Source organism: Chaetomium tenue, assembly GCF_020726465.1.
Source record: "Chaetomium tenue strain MPI-SDFR-AT-0079 chromosome Unknown F5144scaffold_5, whole genome shotgun sequence".
In the NCBI taxonomy this organism is placed as follows: Eukaryota; Fungi; Ascomycota; class Sordariomycetes; order Sordariales; family Chaetomiaceae; genus Chaetomium; species Chaetomium tenue.
The window spans coordinates 1,652,603-1,673,032 of NW_027117333.1; the positions used below are offsets into that span (position 1 = coordinate 1,652,603).

The window sequence follows — 20,430 nt, forward strand, 5'->3', positions numbered from 1 at the left end:
GGGCTCTAGCCAGGCAACAGGATGGACCTTCAACAAGGCATCATAGCAATCCATATCCCGTAAAGATGGTGAACCAGGCGTCTGACCCTCGTTAAGATAGGTTATGTGTTTAGACATGTGGGCTCGTTCATCTTCCGGCATACAGCAGTTGTGGGTTGTTTGGCACAGTCAAGCCAAGCCGTCATTCAACCGAACCAGATCCATTTCACTGCCCATATTCACCGGAGACTTATTGTCCACAGACGGGCTTAGAACCAGTAACGTGGTGTAATGCGATATACGTATGTGATGTTGAACCCTACGTGATGCGAGGCGAGTGTAAGAAGCCCGACGCAAGCCATCCCTCATCTCGACTCGCATCAAGCAACCATATAAACAAATAAAAGAAGCCTGTACATTCCGTTTCCTACTGTACAGACCGTGATCCAATGAATGCCCTATTCAACGCCCGTGGGAGAAAACCACCCATGGCAAGTAAACAAGAAGACCACACCCAGCCGAACTCCCCTCCCCGTCTGACCCCATTCTTACCCATCCGTGCGTAAATCATATCATGCGAACCAGACCAACCCAAACCAAATCAAAGAAACCTCCTTATTTCTCCCTAGCCCTTTCTCCCTCCCCCTTCCTCCCTCCCCCCTACTCCATCACATCCCCATCTACACCCCCATCCACTCTACATAACCACACACCCCGTCGTCCTCGCCCTCCTCCTGCCCACCCCCCCACCAACCGCACCACCACCACCACCCCCCACCGCCCCCTCCAAATCATGCAGCGCCTGCGCCTCCCTTGCCCTCCGCCGTCTCCTCCGCGTGCCCGCATTCCCCATCTCCTCGCTCGCCTGCATGTAGTCGGCCCACTTGCGCTCGAGGCGGGCGGCGGCGGGGCCGTCGCCGCGCAGGACGCGCTTGGTGTGCTCGTCGACGGTCATTTGCCAGCCGTGGAAGCATTTGAGGGCGATGATTTCGGTGGGGAGGGGGGGGAGGGGGTTTGGTTGTTGTTGTTGCGGGTGGGTGGTGTGGTTGTGGGAGGTGGAGGTGGGTGTGATGGTGGGGGAGGCGGCTGGTTCGTTTGTTTCTGCTTCTGCTTCTGCTTCTGCTTCCGTATCGGCACTCCCCTCGCTGTCGGCGGGTTTGTCGGCGTCGGTGGCGTCTGCAGGTGTGGTGTTACGGTGCAGGATCTCGCGGACGCCGGTCCAGGTGATGTTGGCGCAGTCGTAGATGGCCAGGCTCAGGCTGACTATGGGCGGTGAGGGGGACACACCCGGCGTTGGTGGCGGCCGGCGGGTAGAGCGGTTGCGTACCATGAGCGCGGCCTCGGCTAGAACCAGGTCGCTGGCGCGGGTGTTGTCCATGTAGACGCTGCGGAGGCGCGTGCAAGCGCGCATGACGGGGAGCAAGCCGTCGTCGCCCAGGTTCTCGCAGTAGCCGACGTTGAGATGTTCGAGCCCCGAGGCGCAGGGGGCTTTCGCAAGGTGTTTGGAGAGCAAGGAGTTAGAGACCTGGGTCAGGTCCTCCAGCTCGAGGTGCGTTAAGCGCGGGGTAGTCGCTAATATGTGCTCCAGGGCGGCGTCAGTGAGGGCGCTGATGCCCGAGAGTTGGAGACCTTCGAGACAGGGTACGAAGTGGCTTAGGGACATGAGGCCGCGGTCAGTGAGACCGGTGCAGCGGGTCAGGTCGAGGTGGCGGAGCTTCCGGGGCGGGACCAGCGGGCGGTTGTTGAAAAGGTTAATTTCTGGATCGGAGCCGTAGACCATGGTTTCCAGAGCTGTGTCGGTCAAGTGCTCACAACCGGAGAGGACAAGGCGCTCGAGTGTGTTTGTGCGGAAGATGGTTTCGGCCACCGGGATGGAGTTGAAGCCTTTGATCTCACCGGCCCGGAGATCTTTGAGTTTGGGACAGGCTTCGACCACGAACGCGATGCCCCGGGCGTCCATGTTCTTACACCAAGAGACGTTGAATATTTCCAGCTGCGGGCAAGAGTTGGCCACGATCTTGCAGGTGGCGTTGTTCACCGCGTCTAAGCCGGTAAGGTTCAGATGGGCGAGCCGGTTATTGGATTTGAGTAGCATGTGGAGGGTCGAACGCTTGAAATTCCGGCATCCCTCCAGCGTGGCATTCATCAGGTTCCGGCACGCTTTCACCATCACTTCAGCCCGCTGGTAGTGTTCCACCTGAAGACAGCCCCTGAGGTTAAGGTCCTTCACGAATGGCCCGGCTGAGACAATGATATTAGCCAGTGATCCCGCGGGTATCTCCCTGTAGAACTCGGAGGCGTCAAGGCTTGTCCATAGCTGGCCGTCAAAACACATCTTGTGAAACTCTCGGGAGATTCGCGAGATCCGCACCAAGTCTCTCGGCCCAAGGAACGAGAGGACATAAATCTTGAGCTCGTGGGGCATGTCCGCCCAAAGACTGAATCCGTTTAACCTCTTCCTGATCTTTGCTGGCAGGGAGATCGTGGCCGGGGCGGGCGTAGTGAAGCCCACTGGTCGATTGGCCAGCGCCGACTCGAGTCCCTCATGAGCAGGCGACTCGGCGATCGGACTGGCCGGAATCGACGTATGGGCGCTCGAGATCGCGGCGGCGGACGACTGGGAGAAGTAGGACCCCGCACTCGGCTGGCCGAACGGAGAGGCGGTGGAGGCCAGGCTGATGCAAGAAAGGTTGCCGGACCTGCTGTAAGGACTGCTTGCGGATCTGGAACGGCCGGGGCGGTTTAGGGAGGAAGAGGACTGCATGCCTTGAAGGCTACGAAGCAGCCTATCCCGCCCTCTCCTCTTCGATCGCGGTTCTGCCCCATTTTCAATGCCCCCATCGTTAGTTGGGGCATTGTCCAAGAGGGCGGGGCTCGGTGACGTCGTCAGAGCCTCGTGGATGACATCAGAGTCGGCCATGGCGGTAACTACCCCGGGAGCGGGATGGATTGCAAGGCGTCAGTCAGGAGCAGGAAGGACAAGATACGAGCGTCTGTTCTGGAAGTTGAGGTTGACGGAGGGAAAGGTTCAGGCGGCGGCACGACGAAAAAGGGTGTGTTGGAGATTTCTCCTTCACCTGCCCAATTGCGGCTTGGGATGAGCGCTTGCGGAGGTGGCGACGTCAAATGGATCTGGAATGATATCGATGGTGGGGTCCAGCTCAAACAGCGGCTGAGCGGGTGAGAGGCGCGGACAAGGAGACGCCGGGAAGTCGCCCGAACAAGGAGGGACATTCCCTACCCCGGACAACAGCAGATGCCGGCTTTTTCCTGATTTAGCAGTGGACCATGGAGCTGAGTGAGAAAATAAATCGGATGGCGAGTCAGTGAGGGAAAAGATACGGCCTAATGACGAGTGTGTGGTGTCAGATGTCGTCGTCGATGCTGTTGTCGATGTTGGCGGGGCAGCTGGGTTTTGTCGCCCGTTTGTTGCCGCCAACCCAACCAACCTAGACTGCCCAGCTGAACAGTCACACGCTTCCAACCTAAAGTGCTTCCTTTACCACAGTAGATCCCCAGCTTAAGACGGTTGACTGCTCACGGAGTTGACGGAAGGATGGATAGGATACGAGAACCTAGTCACCAAGATGAGACGACGATGACAGCGGTGCCAGCCAGTCTTCAGACGGAGAGAACTCGGCGATTTCGGGAAACTGGGCATGTGAGGCAAGCCAAACAGGGATCCCGAGAAATGATAATTAGAGGGAATCAGTGATTGGGGAAACTGGAACTGGTTCCGTGGTGAGGGGCAGCGAACGGTTTCCCTTATAAAAGTGAAGCCGGTGCCCAACTGCTTTTTCCCCTAACATCAGCCTTCCCTATCCTATTCAGATACGAGGCTACTGCTTGGGGGCTGTCGGGTGCATTTGAGGCATCATTTATTGACCCTGGAAAAAGAAACAGTCGGGAGACCCTGCAGGAGAGAGGGGCAGTCACTGGCAGTGGGCGAGTGTGGTGAGTAGTCTCAGTGGTCTGCTTGCCAGCCGTTTTCGATAATACTACACCTGGAACCGGGATGGGCCAGGCCCTGGATTCCCCATCTGACCGCCTCCGTGGCACCGTTTGGGAGTGTTCGTGACTTGGGAAGATGGCCGTCGATTGGCTCTCGTTCGTTGTTAATAGGAACCGCAAGACAGTGGGAGACTTGGAGATTCTGAGTAGGAAGGTGGGGTGGCCTGGTCAACGTGCGGTCCTTATCTTATCTGGCTTATTTAGTGGTTTTCCCCGCCCTGAGCCCCGGCAGCAGACCCCGAATTCCCCCACCTTGCCAAAGAGAGGGGTGGGGAACCCCAGCAATACCACACTGCAGACTTGCTCCCGCCTTTGACCCTTTTTTCCCCTTCCTGTACCAAGACTGGGAACCTTGTGCCTTTGCTGTGCTCATCAGTATCAACGGTGGTATGTATAACTATACCAAGCTATCAAGGTTTCAGTTCAGTGGATGGCTGAGTTTCCCCTAACCCAATAACCTGCCCGCTTGAGTAGACAGCAATCCTCTGCTCATGATCCATCAGTGTGGGTTCTAACTATGTTTGAAGTCTTCTGACACGACAAGCTGCAAGCATCCGCCCCATCTGACCAGCTCGTCTTTGTTGCGGCCCTGAAAAGTTTGGTCACGCGACCAGGGATAGCACGGGGATGTTGGGTGATGTCCTGATCCACGGAGCCCCTCGTGCCCTGGCCCCCCACACATGTGAACTGGCAGCAGTGAGAACGGCGCGTCGTGTGTCTCTGGCGTCTGGCAAGTTTGGCTCGCCGTGATTGCCGCCCGTTTCAGGTGGGAAGGCCGGCCCGCAAACCGACCTCACCGCAGGGGCGGGTTCCTACGGTCTGTCGGGAGTGACCTAACATCGGGCTTGCGGAGCCCGAGAGTATATATATATACAGGGGCGCCGGTGAAGCGAGTTCAAGGTCGTCGGCTGTGTCTGGAAATGGTCTCACGCCACTCGTTCCCTCGCATGCATTAGGTTCACGACCCCAGCCATCATGCTCATTGGCCACGCTTCATCTTACGGCTTAATGCCGCATTTGAAAAGCCATGCTGACAAGTAGACACAGGAAGTGTGTACTAACGTCTCATATCCAGGTGAGTGCATGGTCGATGACTTAGAGCACCCCGTAGGCCACGTTCTCCCTGCGAGATCCAGGAGAGTTGGCACTCAGGCACCAGATATCGATCGCACCCTAGCCAAGGTGGGCGTAAAGGCTCCCCGTTGCCATCTAACTAGGCCAAGCACGAAGATGTTCGGCATCGCCGGCCCAGCGTAGCCAATTCCATTTTGCAAGGACGATCAAACCAGAAAGTGATGAAGGACTACAAGCAAGGAGCGAGGACAAAGGGCTGTGGGGGCGGGCGAATCGATACACGTGGCCAGCTCCCTCCATAATTGATATCACGGCCCACAACGATAATCTGGGACTTGCCTGGTGCCCTCACAATTTCATCGGAGGGCGACGCCGGGGGAATGTCTTTTCAAAAGCGCTCTGCAGCTGAATGAGAAGACCGTCCTCATGGGCACGAGCTACTGCTCCGAGGCCGTGCGGTCTGCCGTTGTAGTCCAGATAGCCAAGCGGCATGGACGCAATGGGATAGCCTGCCCGGAGTCCACGCGTCAGCTTTTTGGGCGCCCATGGCTCACGGATTGCCAAGGGGGACGCCGTACCAGCGCTCGCTGCAAAGTTTCCCAGGTCGCACTCGAGGGGCCCGATGATGATGTTGAGGTTGTACTTCTCCATGATCGCGTCCAGACCCAGCTCGCGACCATACTCCTCGACGTGTGCAATGCATCTATGATACTGCTGTTCGGTTATGTTGGTGTTGTAGCACGTCTCTAGGACCTCTTGGTTAGAGTTTCCTGTTCTGAATCAGTCGCCGGGTTCTGCTCAGGACGGAGGGACGAGAAACCGGGCCATTGCAGCGTACCGGGCGGGAGTTCCTTGTCAGCGTGGTCTCTGTTGAATTGGATCAATTCTCCGAGGGTCTTGACTTTTGGTGTGTCGCAGAGCTTTAGGTATGCCTCGAACTCGCCTTGAAAGTCCTTTTCTGGACAATGTGTTAGTGTGGGTTGAGAAGATTCCGATTGTGATCCTCAAACCAAAAATTTGCATGAGGCAAGGCTCCCCGTCGAGATCCAATGTCGACGATAAGGGCATCGGGATATTGTTGCGGAAGACGTCAACATGCTTTTCGATCTCGGTGTACGCCGCGCGGACTTGGTCGTTCTATAAGGCGGGCGTCAGATCGCTGGCAGGGTCAGATGCTACGAGAAGATGACTAGGAAAAGAGGGGTCCATACCAGCTGCTGTTCCATGGATGGGTCAAGTATCTTTCTGGAATGCGTGCCAAAGTTCCAGACTTCTGGGTCCAGCGTGCCGATGCGGAGCCCCTTCCAAGAGCCCGTGACCCTGGAAATGTAGCCTCCCTCAGGAACCTGAGTCTTGGATTTATCGACCAGCACGTCCATGACGAGGGCCAGATTCTTTGGGGTCTTTGTCATGGGACCTGGCGCGTCGGAGAATCGGGAAATCGGAACTATTCCCACTGTGGACACGATGCCCCTCGAGGGCTTCAAGGAAAACAGGGCTGCACGCCCAGCGGGTAGCATGAGGGACCCAAAGGTTTCTGTTCCGATGGAAAACGGGGCGTAGCCGGCGGCGACGCCAATAGCAGGACCGGAGGAAGAACCTCCCGGGTTCTAAATGGAAAACGTCAGTCAGGCTCGCGGCGGCGGGTTTGGGGGAACTGTCGACTCACGCTATGTCCAGCAAATGTATCATCTAGGAGAATGCCCCCGCGCACGTAGGGAGACTGTGCTTAGCCGTGGACGGCATTCCAACCACAGATCAAGCGCGATCCCTTCCACCAGGACAGCTCCTAAATCGGCGGTATCAGAAGAGGAGGAAACGGCGGAAAAGGCGCAGCAACACTCACTGAGAGACTTGCTTTCCCGAGCAAAATGGCACCAGCGTCGAGAAGCTATGGAGCAGATGTCAGTTCCCAAACTTGCGACTGGGCGCCATCTGGTGCAGTGCCATACTCAGCCAGCGTATGGCTCAGGTGTCTAGCACAGGCAGAGAATGTACAGGCGAGGGAGGCTCTGCTCACCTTGTCGACGAGCACGGCATTCTCACGCGGTTTTGAATCGATCAGGGCAAAACTGCCCGCGGTGGTATCCAGGCCCGTGGCAGGCTTGGTGGCAATGTTGTCCTTCAGCAAGACAGGAATACCATGCAGGGGCCCACGGACCACACCGGCTTTCCTCTCGTCGTCGAGCAGTTGGGCGCGATGCAGAAGCTTGTTTTCAGGCGAGGTGCTAATTACAGCCCGCAGGTACTCATCGTGGCGCTGAATCTGTGCGAGAGACAAAAAGACGAGCTGCCTGCTGGTAAGGCCCGAGCTGGTGGACAGAAGTCGCTGGATGTCGTCGACGGTCGCCGTCAGCAGATCGAGGTCCATGGCTGGGGGCGATGGGCGCTTGCGAGAGAAGACGGAGGAAGCCAGTTGTCGCAGGATTCCATTTGCCGGCATCAAGAGAACCGAAAAGCCGACCAGACAGACAATGGATTGGAAGATCAGCCTTAAGGAAAGCATGAGCCTCGAGAGGTGCAAAATTGCTGGTCCGAAAGTCGCAGATGTTGGAGGCGCCTCAGTCGGAGGCGGCGCCAGATGGGGTTTTGGCTTTTAAGAATTGGGGGAGATGCGAGTGCGCACCTCGTAACAGTACTTAGGTACCTGACTCTTGATACACCGTATCGTCCTAAGCGTATGATATAATAAATACACACTCAGCCCGCTGTCCCAGGCTGGCCAAACACTCTCTTACTCGATATGTTCTGTAGGGCTATTCTACCACAGCTTCAGGAGGCCAACAGGGCTGGAACTCTGCAGCATCTCAGCAGCTTTGGGGTCTCCCTCAGCGCTGTTGGGCGGGAAACAGGGCAGCCGAGCACGATGTTCTTTGTCCCCTGACGGGGCTTTAGAATCTGTGGAGTTCTCTTACACTACGAGAACATGGCACAATCGGTAGCTCATATTACCAGGTATCGTCTCCGTCAAGTCTGCTGTTATGTGTTGTGAATGGCTCATGCTACCGCAAGCATCGGTGGGCGCCAGTGTCCCCGGGGGACTACGACACCTTTCTGGGGCCCATTAAGAGCTACGGCCGGTTTCTCATGGAGCGCGGATCTTGGCTAGAATTCCAAGATCTGTTCGTCACGGCGGACATGGTCTGTGAGGAGAAGAACAGCCTCACGTGGGCCCATATTCTGAATACGGCCTCGCTCGTGGAGTCGGAAAAGGGGCACGCGGAAAAGGCCGGGCCACTTATCGAAGAGGCTCTCCGCATTCGGGAGCGCCTCCTCCCCCCGGACGACATGGATCTTTCCGATGCTTACAACAACTATGGCTTCATGCTACTCGTCGAGTCACAAGAACCTCAGATGATGCGCGAAGCGGCCAAGTACTTTGACATGGCCCGACTTCTGGACGAGAACACCCGGATGGACACAAGGTCCTGCACGTTAGATATCTCAATATGGGAAAGGCCTATGCAGTGCTTGGGGATTATGCTGAGGCGGAACGGCTCTATGAGATTGGGAGGCACTACTCAGAGGAAACGTACGGGAGAGGAACGCACTTCGTGGGAAGGTGAGCGACACATGCTTTTACCGACACAGTTCTGGTGTCGGTCCAGGTGTCAAAAAGGGCTAGGATATCTGCGGAGTGTATTAAGGGGCAGCATCATCTGTGGCTCCGTCACTAACGTCGTGCATGATTTAGGTACTGTTATCTTCTCGGTGACCTCCGCCTCCAGGAAGGCAAGTACGAGGAGGCAAAGGCCTTATTGCAGCAGTGCCTGGAGATCCAGACTCGGGAGAATGCAACGCACGCCATCGTGTCGGCCACCAGAATGAAGCTTGGCCTCATTGCGATGGCGAGTGGAAAGGCGGACCAGGCAATGTCTGTACCCTCTGTTACACCAACCGCGCCTCTCCCGTGTTCACGCTAACTAGGAGGACGGAGCAAGACTCGAGCTGGAGGCGGCCAGGGTTATCAGCGAGACCAACGCGAACGGAAAAGGCGACCATGGTGACGTCGCCCGAGCACTAAGGCTTCTCGCTGACGCACACAGGCAACGGGGAGACTTTGAAGAGGCAGAAAAGTTGCACGCCGAGGCGGAGGCTATCCGGAGGCGGGTCCAGGGAGGCCGTTATCACACACTGCCAGACACGTATGAGAGCTACCAGCTCATGGTCTGGTCGGGGTATCGTTAGGATGCAAACTCGAGTTTCAGGAAATTGGTACCTAGGTAGGTAGGTACTCTCCAAGCATCGCCCTAAACCCCGGTACACCTCCATAGGACGACAACCACTCTAGCTCGTACTGCTCTGCTAGGTCAAGACCGAATATCTAAACTTTTGAATAATCTCTCACCTTGGTTCATATGACGAGGCGACTCCCCTCCTATGCACGTACATACAAGCGCTTCCCGCAGCTGGCTGAGTGAGCACCCTGACAGGGTTGCCAGGGCGTCATTGTTGGTACTCGGGATTGGGTTGTCAAAAGAGCCCAATAGTTCATGAATGCTGGGCTCAACTACCTACCTATCTTGGCCTGACCCAGAGGTCGGGGAGTGTTCAACCTGGTTGGGAATCCCGGCTTCTCGGAACCAAAGTAACGGCTAACATGGCTCACGTGAACCAACACACTTGAGGGCATGTTCCGGGTTGGTTAGGATGAATCAAATGTCACTAAAAAAACCAAGTTGTTGATGATGCACTTCGTACAGGCTGTCTCCTCGGCCTGCCTGTGTCCCTGTCTTAGCAAGTACGCATATACATACACATGGACATCGAGGGTGTTGAAGTTTTCGGGCATGTGGATGCGAAGCAGCTGACTGTGTCACAGCAACCGCCAATTTTGGTGTCGCCTGGCAATGAAGGCAATGAAGCTTGGGTGACCTGGTGACAATTACCACACATAATCTGAAAAGAGGCAGAAAAGGCAGGCGTGGGCGTGGGGTGCAGGTCATCAAACCCCGCAACTTCATTTTTTTTCTCACATTGTTTTTGCCTCACGGCGAAGGAACCAGATGTAGTATAGACTGGGCTTGTTAGAACGCATTGCAAAGAGCTGAAAGCCTGACATGTCTCTGAATTACCAAGACATCTTAAAATCAAATTCCGAACTAGGGCAACGATCGTCGACCAAGATGCGGAACATGATGTACGATGACCTCGTATGTACTCTGTTTCGGGATGAGCGTGGGTTGTGGGCCGCCGTTGCTGGCAGCCAAATGACATGACCTCAAATCCAGCCAGCGGTGTGAGTAGTCCAAGTGTACTTGTTGTTGAGATAGAAGTCAAACTGTACCAAGTGATGATACATGAAGGGGGCCGAGTTCATTAGAAATAAAATCGCCAAAAAGTACAATAGCTTTGATTAAGGTAAGGCAAGGTACCATCCTTCGAACTTGGATTCGAGGTGTTCCTGAAGAACAAGGGAATCTGCAGGGTAACCGTGCGCATCTCCATATTTGAACTGTGCTTGTGCCTGTCGTCCCCGTGCTGGCGGCCGGAACCATCGTCCGCTGACAACCAGGGGAGAAGCCCAGCCCTCGCTTATTCTGAGGCTCCCAGCATGGAAAATCGAAACTGGTGTCAGAATGCGCATTTCCCGGTGTCATTCTTGAGTGGGTGGTAACGATGACGTCCCGGCATTTGTCTCAGGCCTCAAGAGCCGACACTGTACAGACACAGTGCTACCCCATGCGACCAAAGTCACTCCTCCGTCACTCCAAGGATAAGGATGGGGGACTGGCTGGTGGACTGGATGGATATCTGGACCAACCCGCAACGAATCCGATACCCTCGGTTGGCACCTGGATGGAGGATATCACACATTAATCCGGGCAGCCCAGCCCGCATCTTCTTGGCTTGGGTTTGCCTCGAAATCGACAGAATTACACGTGCTGCATGAGGTTTCTTGAGTGGTCTGCGGGGGTCTTTAACAGTGGCGGCACAGCGTCTCCTTCGCTGCAACCAAGGGAGAGAAAATAAAAAGACAAGTCCACATCTTCATGCCCGCGTGCCGGATGCTGTGCATCGCCGTCTGCGGGGGTCCGTGGTTCGCTAGCTAGCCCTGTGAGGAATTCTAATTTTTTAGAATTTGCGAGCCGTTCCTGCCGCTGATATTCCGCGACACTGCATTCCAAGAGGCAAGTGTTGATCGATACCATTTTCTTCTCCATTCTCGATCGGATGAACGGCCTTGCTTCATTTTTGCTGTCCCCAAGCCAAGCCAGCCTACCAGCGCTGCTACTTTTTTTTTGTTACCCATCAGAGTGGCGGTTCGAGGTACCCAAGGTACTTCGTAGGTACAAAGGCCACACACAGGCCGAGTTGAGACCAAGGACGGCCTGACACGGCCCCTTTAAATCCGGCGTTGCGCCGTGGCTTGGTCCCGTCCTCACAAGGCGACGCAGCCTGAACCCCACCAACCGATTTCTCCATCGATAACTCGGTCGCCATCTGGCTACGGATTTCCTCCCCTCGCTGCGAGGAAATTGCCAATCGTTGCCTTTGTTTTTTCTCCTATAGATCTGCACGTACATTGCTCACCTCAATTATGCTCGGTATATGCGGCGGAAACTCAGACAATGGTGAGTCAGAAGCCTTGCGCCGCCGCCTGCTCAGCACCGCCCAGCGGGCAGAAAGCAAAAGTTGCCCCGAGTCCAAGTACGCTGGGCCTGTGCTGACACCGAGGCGTGCGCTGCGCTCGTGACAGGCGAAGACACCACCACGCGTCACGGCGCCGAGGCCCGCGACCGCCAGAGGCTCTCACCGGCTCTGCAAATACCCAAAAACAGGAGCACCGGAAATCTTGGGACCGTAGGCGACAACTCTGAAAAGGCTCGCATCCGCTTCTCGTTCGATGCCGGCGCTTCGGCGGCCGAGTACGACGCCATGTCAAGGTACAGCTCCGGAAAAGCAAGAAGGGTGCCGGTCGTTTGCGGGACGGGGGCTGTTGCTTTGACTCGGTCAAAATAAGGTTCAGTCCCGCACTAATTCATGGCTGGTTACTGACCGAAGTCGTGTGGCGTAGGAGCTCTCTCATCACCGACCATGACCACGGCTTGGGCATGTCCGGGCTCAGACGAATCCGCCAACAACCTAATGCTATGAGGACACCCACTATGCCGTCATTATCGAGTAGGAACCCGTCACTTAGCGACTTGTCCCGGTCAACATCGGCCAGCATGTTTCTAGACCATTCGGCCCCACTGTCGCCCTACCCGACCTCTCCCACCTTTACTGAAGACCTCTCACGTTTTCCGTCCGAATCACTCCATTCGTTCTCGTTCGCACACCAATCCGAAGACTTGATACACAACCGTCAGAACGTCCTGAAGCGATCCATGGAATTTATGAGAGACAGGATGGCATGGTCAGCCTCGTCAAACGCCGGGATAGCGAGCGCTCAAGCACGGGTGACGGGGGACGTGGAAACCCAAAATATGCTGGATCTTTTGGCAAAGGCACATCTGGTCGGCGCCGGGAATCTTCCCAACGGAGACCCCAGTATTCTTACCGGGCCATTAACCGGGCCAGCAACGACATCAAATGCAAACGTATTCGACAGAGGCTTCGCTCCGAGGACCTCGAGCCCCGAACCCATCGATAAGACCCCCCTCACGTCTCCGACCGCCGCGGCACCCCCGCCCATGATTAGCGAGGTGGCGGTTTCTCGACATGACGCCTCGGTTGCAGCTCCTGACTCGCCGCCGCACCCCCCGTCCGGCGAGAATACGGGGTCGGAGAGCTCATCGAGGACGCCAACGAATGAGAGCGGCGCGAGTGGTACCACGGCCAAGACATCACCACCACCGTCGAGACGCCCTAGCATTCTAAAGCGTACCATGACCGACACAGACACCGTGCAAGTATCGGTGCAACAGAAGCTCATGGACGTCATGGCGCAGCCGTTCCACGCCACTGAGCCGCAATCGCAACCACAGCACCGGCCATCACAGCCCTTTGGTCCTGCGGTACACCCGCCAGCCGGCGCAGGCCCTACCGTGCACAGTCACCCGACAAGGTGGGTACCTGCCGCCCAGGCAATCTTTACGACCGAATCGAAACCGCCATGGACCATCCTTTCAGCCAACGACCTTGCTTGCTTGTTGTTCGGCGTCACTGCCGCCGAGGTTAGAAAAATGGGCATATTGGAGGTAGTCCAAGAAGAGAGGAGGGCATGGCTGGTTGGGAAGTTGCAGAAGGACAACCACGAGGATATCGGAGATGGTTCCGAGAGCGAGATCGCTCAGCCGGTGCCCGCCGTACAAACGTCCAGTCTCTTTGGCGCACGCGCCGGTGGGATCACGGCGAAGCTTCTCAGCAAACCAAATTCGAGATCGCAGACACCCAAGGCTGCGAGACGACCAGCCACCATTCACAGTGGTGATCCGAAGCCCCCCAAACCGGGGCAAGCTCACCGCCAAAGCAACAAATCCAGGGGTGTATTGCTCTGCGGTGACGTTGTCCCGATTCAAGTGAGTAAGAACCAATTCAGTGATGCAACTCAGACTAACTAACATTCTGTTTAGAAACGCAATGGTGCGACCGGCTCTGCTAGCTTTTGGGTCATTGAGAAGCGGGTGGGGTTGATCTGGGTGTTGGAAGAGATCCACGAGGATGTCTCATACATCGACGTCGGTGAGGACGGCACAGTCCTCAAGCTCTCCGGCGCTCTGGGTACCATCTGGGGAAACGAGAGCTTACAACCAGGCCAAGATATTGGGTTGTTGATACCCCGAGTCCCTAGGCAAGACATCGACCCCCGCTTCGGCGAGATCGACTACCGCGAGATCGCGAGGAGGAAGTATTACACATGTCGTAACTGCGACCGGGTCAACATCCCGGCGACGGTGGAACAAGTCAAGGGGACTACCCAACTGCGCGTGTCGAGCTTCCCGCACATTGCCGGCATTGTCGTGGTCTGCCCGCACGAACTCACAATCAAGAGCTCCAACTCTGTGTTCTGCGGCGCGCTCTTTGGTTACGAGAAGCCGGACGGGATCTCGATCAACCAACTCGTGCCGAATTTTGACAAGATACTGCGCGTCCTCACCGAGCGAGACGGCGTCCATCTCGTCGATGGTATTATCATTCCCGAGCATTCGTTCCGAAAGGCATCGGCGTTTTTGGCACTCGAGGAGGGACAACCAGATGCTGCTGCGGGGTTCCTTCGCCCTGATAGTCTTCCGGCTCGCCACCGGGATGGGTCTCAACTCCGAATCGACATCCAAATGCGGGTCGTAAAGAGTGAAAAGCAAGTTGCGACGAACAACGAGGCTTTGCTGGAGAACAATGATGATGAGTCACCAACGGGTGAAGCGAGCGACAAGTTTGTCCTGGCCCAAACAGAAATGGTGTACGCTCTCTGGATTACTTACTCACGGCACCTCCATGCCTCCCGGACAAACATGGGAGTGTCATCACCCTTGGTTTCTGGTACCGCAACCCCGCTGCACCAACCATCGCCCGGCCAGACACCGGCCCACACGCCACTTGAGATGCAATCTGATTCGGACGACTCACAGAAAGAGGAGGCAAAATCTCCGTCGTTGGCACGGCAGTTGAAGGAGGCCGCCATGACTGCCGCGGCCAAGTTGACCGGTTCGCAGCGGGCTTCCGAATCCCAGGAGGAGCAAGCCAGCTCGTCCAAGTCGGCAGAGCCAGCACAAAAGAAGTCGATCGATGACTTCACCATTCTCGAAGAGATGGGTCAGGGCGCATATGGGCAGGTCAAACTGGCTAGATACCGCAACACCGGCAAGAAGTGCGTACTCAAGTACGTCACCAAGCGACGCATCCTTGTCGACACGTGGACACGCGACCGTAGACTGGGAACTGTCCCGCTTGAGATTCACGTGCTCGACTACCTTCGACGGGGAGAGCTGAAGCACCCCAACATCGTGGAGATGGACGACTTCTTCGAGGACGAGGTCAACTATTACATTGAGATGGCGCCCCACGGCCTCCCCGGCATGGACCTGTTCGACTACATCGAGCTGCGCACGAACATGGATGAGCAGGAGAGCCGCAGCATCTTCGTCCAGGTCGCCCGCGCCATCCACCACCTCCACACCAAGGCACAGGTGGTGCACCGCGACATCAAGGACGAGAACGTCATTCTGGACGGCGAGGGCCGCATCAAACTAATCGATTTTGGGAGCGCCGCGTACATCAAGAGCGGCCCCTTTGACGTCTTCGTAGGCACCATCGGTAAGCCCCCCTCCGCCCCCACTCCCCGGGTACCACACAACCAACAAGCACTAACATGCACCCCGCAACAGATTACGCAGCCCCCGAAGTCCTCGCGGGCCGGCCCTACGGCGGCAAGGAGCAGGACGTCTGGGCCCTCGGCATCCTGCTGTACACCATCATCTACAAGGAGAACCCCTTCTACAGCATCGACGAGATCATGGACCGCGACCTGCGCATCCCCTACACCATCAGTGACGAGAGCATTGATCTCATTCGCAAGATGCTTGATCGCAATGTCGAGCAGCGGTATAATATCGATCAGGTCTTGGCGCACCCGTGGTGTCAGATGGAGTAGGCGGTTGTGGTGGTTGGGGGTGGGGTGTGTTTCCATGGTGAGAGGGAGACTGTGTGCTTGTGGGGAGGGGGTTGTTGCGTTGGGAGGCATTTTGGGATAGTGGGTAGTGGGGGATGGTGGAGTTTGGGTCAGATTGTGATGAGGAAGGAGACGTTGCTTGAATGGGGGATGAGGGTATTCCATCGTCGTGGGTAGGGGAGGGTGGTCACTGAGAGAGAGAGAGAGGGAAGCGAAACCTGCATCAGGAGGTATGGTCAAGTACGACACAGCGCGGGGTATGGTGGAAAGGACGGGGGAGGCGGGGGAGGGGGTTGCTTCCCTTTGATCTTTTCTTTCTTCTTCTCATTTTTCATCTCGTCTTTCAAGGGATAAGCGTCTCTTCGGTCTATTTTTTTGGTTGGCCGGGTTTTGGTATGGATATGGCTGCATCATCATTGGTGGCGTCTGGTTTCTTTTCTTATTTCCTTTGTTTTCCTTTTTTTTCCCCTCCCTTTTGTTGTTGATTGATGCCCCTGCATGAGAGTTGATAAGATGAGACCAGAAGATATGATACCGACTGCATTGTTTTCGCATTGTTCTCTCTTGCTGTCCGGGATAGAATGGGGGTGGTGGTGTTCCTATGACAGAGGTGGGTGGTGGGAGATTGTTCAGAAGGGATGAGAGCATGGAACGCATACAGGGTGCGGTTATACCCATATTCCTCCTATATACGCTGCAGTGAGCTGCCCGTCTCCCGTCTGCAAATCGCGGATGGGGTGGGCTGTTATACTTGTTTCGTTGGATACTCAATATATTCTGGCGTTTTGCAATTGCTTGCCGTTGAGGTTGTCTTGGCCTTACGCACATCTCCGTCGTAAACAAGTAAAAGTGGCCCGTCGATAGCAATTATCCATATGTGAGGTAAATATGTGTGTTTAATGATCCTTGATATGGGTTGAACACCGGCAACGGGAGGAGAGTGAGTGTATGTAAAGCGGCATTGTTAAGTTTGTCTTGCATTCTGGGTATATCCCCCAACCATCCCGGGAGCCTTTGGCTCAGTCCAATCTTCAGGGACCTGGATATTGACAAAAGTAAAGAAAAGGAATAAATATGTGGCACTTGCCTTTCCTACATTACACATCCCTCTCCCCCCAATACCCCCCACAAACCTGGCATCCCCTCCCAAAAACTGTCACCTCCAAGAAGAACTGTTGAATAGAACTGCAACCAAACCAAAAATACCAGCATCCAGCAAGTGTACCACTTGAAACCATCCACCCACTCCCGTTATTCAATCTCGCCCTCCATTCATTCCCCCTCTCACCCACCAACCCTCCACCCCCCCCAAAGCCCTCTCAACCCCAAGCGCCTAGCTCGCAGCATTCGAGACCCGCCTCCCCATCCCCATCTCCTTCTCACCAAGCCCAGCAGCAGCAGCAGCAGCCCTCTCCAAATCCACCTCCACCGACCGCCGTGCAATACTCGTCTCCACCCGCACCACCCCCTCCGTGGAGATAGTAGTAGTGCATGCGCGCTCGCGCAAACGGGCCTTCCAGTAGGCGTTGGTCTCGGGGGTGTCGGCGTCGGTGGTGGTGTTGGGGTTGTTGGGGTTGTTGGTGGCCCAGACGCGGGTGGCGACGCCGATGTGCGGGTGGGGGGTTATGCCGGCGTGGGGGGTGGTGGTGATGCTGTGTGGGGTGGTGGTGATGTTGGGAGAAGGGGTTGTGGTTGGGGGTGTTGTTGTTGCCCAGGGGGTGGTTTGGTGGTTGCGGTATGGGTTGGTTGATTTGGGGGTTGGTGTTGCTGATGGTAAGGGTGATGTTGTCGGTGGTGGTGCGCTGTGCGGCTGGGATTGGAATTGGTTTCCACGGAGGGAGGTCTTTGGGGAAGGGGTTGGGAGGAGAGTTAGGAAGGTTGATGGTTGGTGTTGTTGTTGTTCCGTTTTATGTGTTTGCGTGGTAGGGATGTGGAGGGAGGGGAACTTTGGGAGTGGTTTGTTGAACGGGGTGGGCAGGATGTTGTAGGGGTTTTGAGCAGGAGGAAGAGGGCCGGCTTCGATCTGGGCTGTCGCGGCGTCGATCTCGCTAACGGAAAGGTCGGGCCAGGGGTTGTGGTTGGCGGTGGAAGACGACACAGTCTTTTCGGGGTACGAAAGGGAGTCGATGCCGCCGCTCATGGTGAGATCCTCGTGTTGGTTTTGGTTCAGAGAGGACGAGCGTGCCCTGTCGACGCGGCTAGTTATTGAAATCTGCTCGGCGGTGGGAAGGAGTGAGTCCTTGTGGGTGGACGATGAGCTGAGGTGCGAATTAGTTTGAGAAGCCCGTTGCATGGAGATGTAGAAAACATACCTAGTCCCGAGTAGGCTCATACCACGCAAGGGGCCAGCTAGCGAGCCCCAGCTGAACGAGGAACCACCGCGTTTCGCGCGGGGCACATACTCTTCCTTCAGTTTAGGGAAGACGTAACCTAGCCCAGCGGCTAGAAGCAGTCCGCGGTACATGTTCAGGGCCTCGGGGGTGGTGCCAAAGGGGATGAAGACGGCAATGCCGGCAATCTCGCCAATGTAGACGATGTTCATGGCAGAAAAGCTCATCATATCCGAGGTGGTGAAGGAGATAAAGTAGACGTTAAAAGGGTCCGGGCCGAAGTGGAGGGTGTCGAAGTCGTAAGGTAGGTCCCAGGGGGCACCTTCGATGATGTTCAAGAACAGCAGGACCATGATAAGCGGCAGCACCACGATGATGCAGACCAGCGTCATGAAGTAGAGCTTCTTCCTAACCCGATCCTGCCTCGCCGCGGCAACGCCGTCCTTGGACCGGGCGACTTCCCTGGTGACCTTGTCGATCTTTCGATAGCGGTAGAAGGTGAGAGCTGGGACACGGGTGAGTGGATATTAATCTCAGAGGGGCTGTGTTGTGATGACTTACCTGCCATGTAAGCTGCGCCGACGGCGAAGACCGGGGTGGGGAGGATGTAGAAGACCAGGTAGAGCCAGTTGGGGTAGTAGACGGCACTGCATCCGATCAGAGTGGAGACGTTGTATCGGCCAAAGGTGGTAAAGTAGGTGAGGATGACCTGGATGACGGGGACGGTGAAGATGACCAGTGCCGAGACGATTCGCTGTCGGCGCCTCTCGCTGCGCGTCGGCTTGTCGGCGCGGCTGAGGGAGATTTTGGAGGCTAGGCCGCGCATAATCTCGAACATGCAGATGTTGAAGGCTGTATGCATAGCGAAGTAGGTGTAAGTCATAATGTCACACCACCCCTGGCCCGCCCACCACGTCTGGACGTTGTCATCGCGCCATATCAAGGCGTTGATGACGGTTATAAGGTTGAGGACCAGGAGCATGATGCAGATGACAGCGCCGGCAAACTCCCCATTCCGCCAGAGAAGGCGAGCGGGTACCCATGTGACAAAGAGGGAGACGAGACCGAGGAAGACCCTGAAGAAGAGGTTGACTTGGAGGGATGGAGACGTGTAGGGGGCACCGGGCCCAATACGTTCGTCAGGGGTTGTTGTGAAGCCGAACTGGGCAAACCTGTCGGGAGGCAGTGTGGTGTTTGTCGAGGCCATGGTGGCGAAGTGTAAATCGAGGCTAGAGGAGCCTGACAGCGCGGAGAAGAGAAGAAGGGGCTAGAAAAGATGTCTGTTTCCCTGTTCTTGAACTTCAGGGACAGACTGGTTTCGCTGATTTTACGAAGGAGGACCCAAGATAGAGTCGAAGCTGGTTCTGAAGAAGAAAAGAGGCACGCAAAAGAGAAGCAGAGATTCTAACGGCGGCGAGAGATGGGCAACATAAAGAAACACAGCAGCGAGCGATGCGCCAGGGGGCGGCAGGGTGAGCTCCTCCATAGCTATTGCTCTATTGCTCTATTGGCTTATTGACGACAAGCTGTTCATTGACACATTGAGACAGACGACCCCGATACCCCACTGTGATATGGTGTTGCGGGAAGTTTTCTGGTGACAAGCGCTGAATAGGCTTATTGAAGCTCTATTCAACCCCAAAATAGGCAATGCTCGGCGGCGGCAGAGGTTTGAAGCCGCGCAGGTCAACAAAGAATACCAGCCGCTCCTGACCGCGAACAGCCCCGACTTCAGGGGTTCGAGCCCGTCACCAAAGATTGATATTTGACGAGTTCGACGCCGAGAAGTGATGAATCGTGTCCGAGACTGAGTGCAATTTGGTTCGGTCGGTCCCGTGAGTTGAGGCTTTTCCATATCCCACAGCCCTGCTATCACACTGCTGCCGTTTTGGTATGATACATGACATCTGGTATTTCCACCTCGTCGTTTCGTCTGTGACAAAGTAATTCTGTACGTTGGTTGTACCTAACTGTTGGTGTCTCAGACACAACCAACCTTTCCGCGCGTGTGCGCGCTTCTGCGCTTCTGCGCTTCTGCAGTCCCGGGGTTCTGTGTTTCCGCTGCAGCAGTTCATGCTGGGAGAGTCGGTGTGCCATGACCCATCACCAACCGCAGCAACAACTCATTGAGCCATTGGTCAATCGAAGAGTTCCAACACGATATCCGGCGGTAAACTGGTCGAACTGGCCGCGTCGCGGCTGTGAATCGATTGACATCCCGGCATGTTTTTTGCAGGGCAGAAAAACGGATGGCGGAAGGTTAGGTTACTGTGTATGTACATTCCGAAAAAGAACCTCAACGCTTCTACGGAAGGGTAGTTCCGTTAAGCCGTTACGTTAACCAAGACGTTAATACGAATTGGGAAAAGTTGTGGGTTCGGAGACGGGATGAAGTCAGCCACAATCTGAGACCTGAGACCTGAGACCTGTTTGAGAACTCTCAAACTCGAGGGTTGGCCGAGCAATTTAAGGCGTCAGGTT

General features: G+C 55.8%; 5 protein-coding genes across 5 annotated transcripts; 2 read left to right on the forward strand and 3 right to left on the reverse strand.

Annotated features, from left to right (window-relative positions):
- Nucleotides 1-1,306: 1,306 nt before the first annotated feature.
- Nucleotides 1,307-2,899, reverse strand: F5144DRAFT_460129 (uncharacterized protein; the record flags this gene model as incomplete). The annotated part of the gene is made up of 1 exon (XM_066784976.1): nt 1,307-2,899. A coding segment is annotated over one exon (1,593 nt), but the record flags the coding sequence as incomplete, so codon positions are not given.
- Nucleotides 2,900-5,123: 2,224 nt separating this feature from the next.
- F5144DRAFT_653392 (amidase signature domain-containing protein) lies at nt 5,124-7,469 on the reverse strand. The gene is made up of 7 exons (XM_066793076.1): nt 7,085-7,469; nt 6,911-6,955; nt 6,734-6,787; nt 6,276-6,674; nt 6,075-6,201; nt 5,903-6,022; nt 5,124-5,834 (listed from the first exon to the last, which is right to left on the reverse strand). Exons 1-7 carry the CDS (start codon nt 7,433-7,435, stop codon nt 5,413-5,415), a joined length of 1,518 nt encoding a protein of 505 aa, XP_066641255.1. The 5' UTR covers nt 7,436-7,469; the 3' UTR covers nt 5,124-5,412.
- A 521-nt stretch (nt 7,470-7,990) lies between these two features.
- Nucleotides 7,991-9,567, forward strand: F5144DRAFT_653394 (uncharacterized protein; the record flags this gene model as incomplete). Its single annotated transcript, XM_066793077.1, has 5 exons — nt 7,991-8,002; nt 8,077-8,626; nt 8,656-8,672; nt 8,793-8,938; nt 9,006-9,567. The coding sequence occupies 5 exons, from the start codon at nt 7,991-7,993 to the stop codon at nt 9,250-9,252; spliced, it is 972 nt and encodes a 323-aa protein (XP_066641256.1). The 3' UTR covers nt 9,253-9,567.
- A 2,400-nt stretch (nt 9,568-11,967) lies between these two features.
- Nucleotides 11,968-15,772, forward strand: F5144DRAFT_286942 (uncharacterized protein). The gene is made up of 3 exons (XM_066783769.1): nt 11,968-13,529; nt 13,584-15,264; nt 15,336-15,772. The coding sequence occupies exons 1-3, from the start codon at nt 12,120-12,122 to the stop codon at nt 15,599-15,601; spliced, it is 3,357 nt and encodes a 1,118-aa protein (XP_066641257.1). The 5' UTR covers nt 11,968-12,119; the 3' UTR covers nt 15,602-15,772.
- A 1,153-nt stretch (nt 15,773-16,925) lies between these two features.
- On the reverse strand, nt 16,926-19,304 carry F5144DRAFT_286981 (pheromone A receptor-domain-containing protein). The gene is made up of 3 exons (XM_066783770.1): nt 18,511-19,304; nt 17,932-18,454; nt 16,926-17,877 (listed from the first exon to the last, which is right to left on the reverse strand). Exons 1-3 carry the CDS (start codon nt 19,154-19,156, stop codon nt 16,953-16,955), a joined length of 2,094 nt encoding a protein of 697 aa, XP_066641258.1. The 5' UTR covers nt 19,157-19,304; the 3' UTR covers nt 16,926-16,952.
- Nucleotides 19,305-20,430: the final 1,126 nt, after the last annotated feature.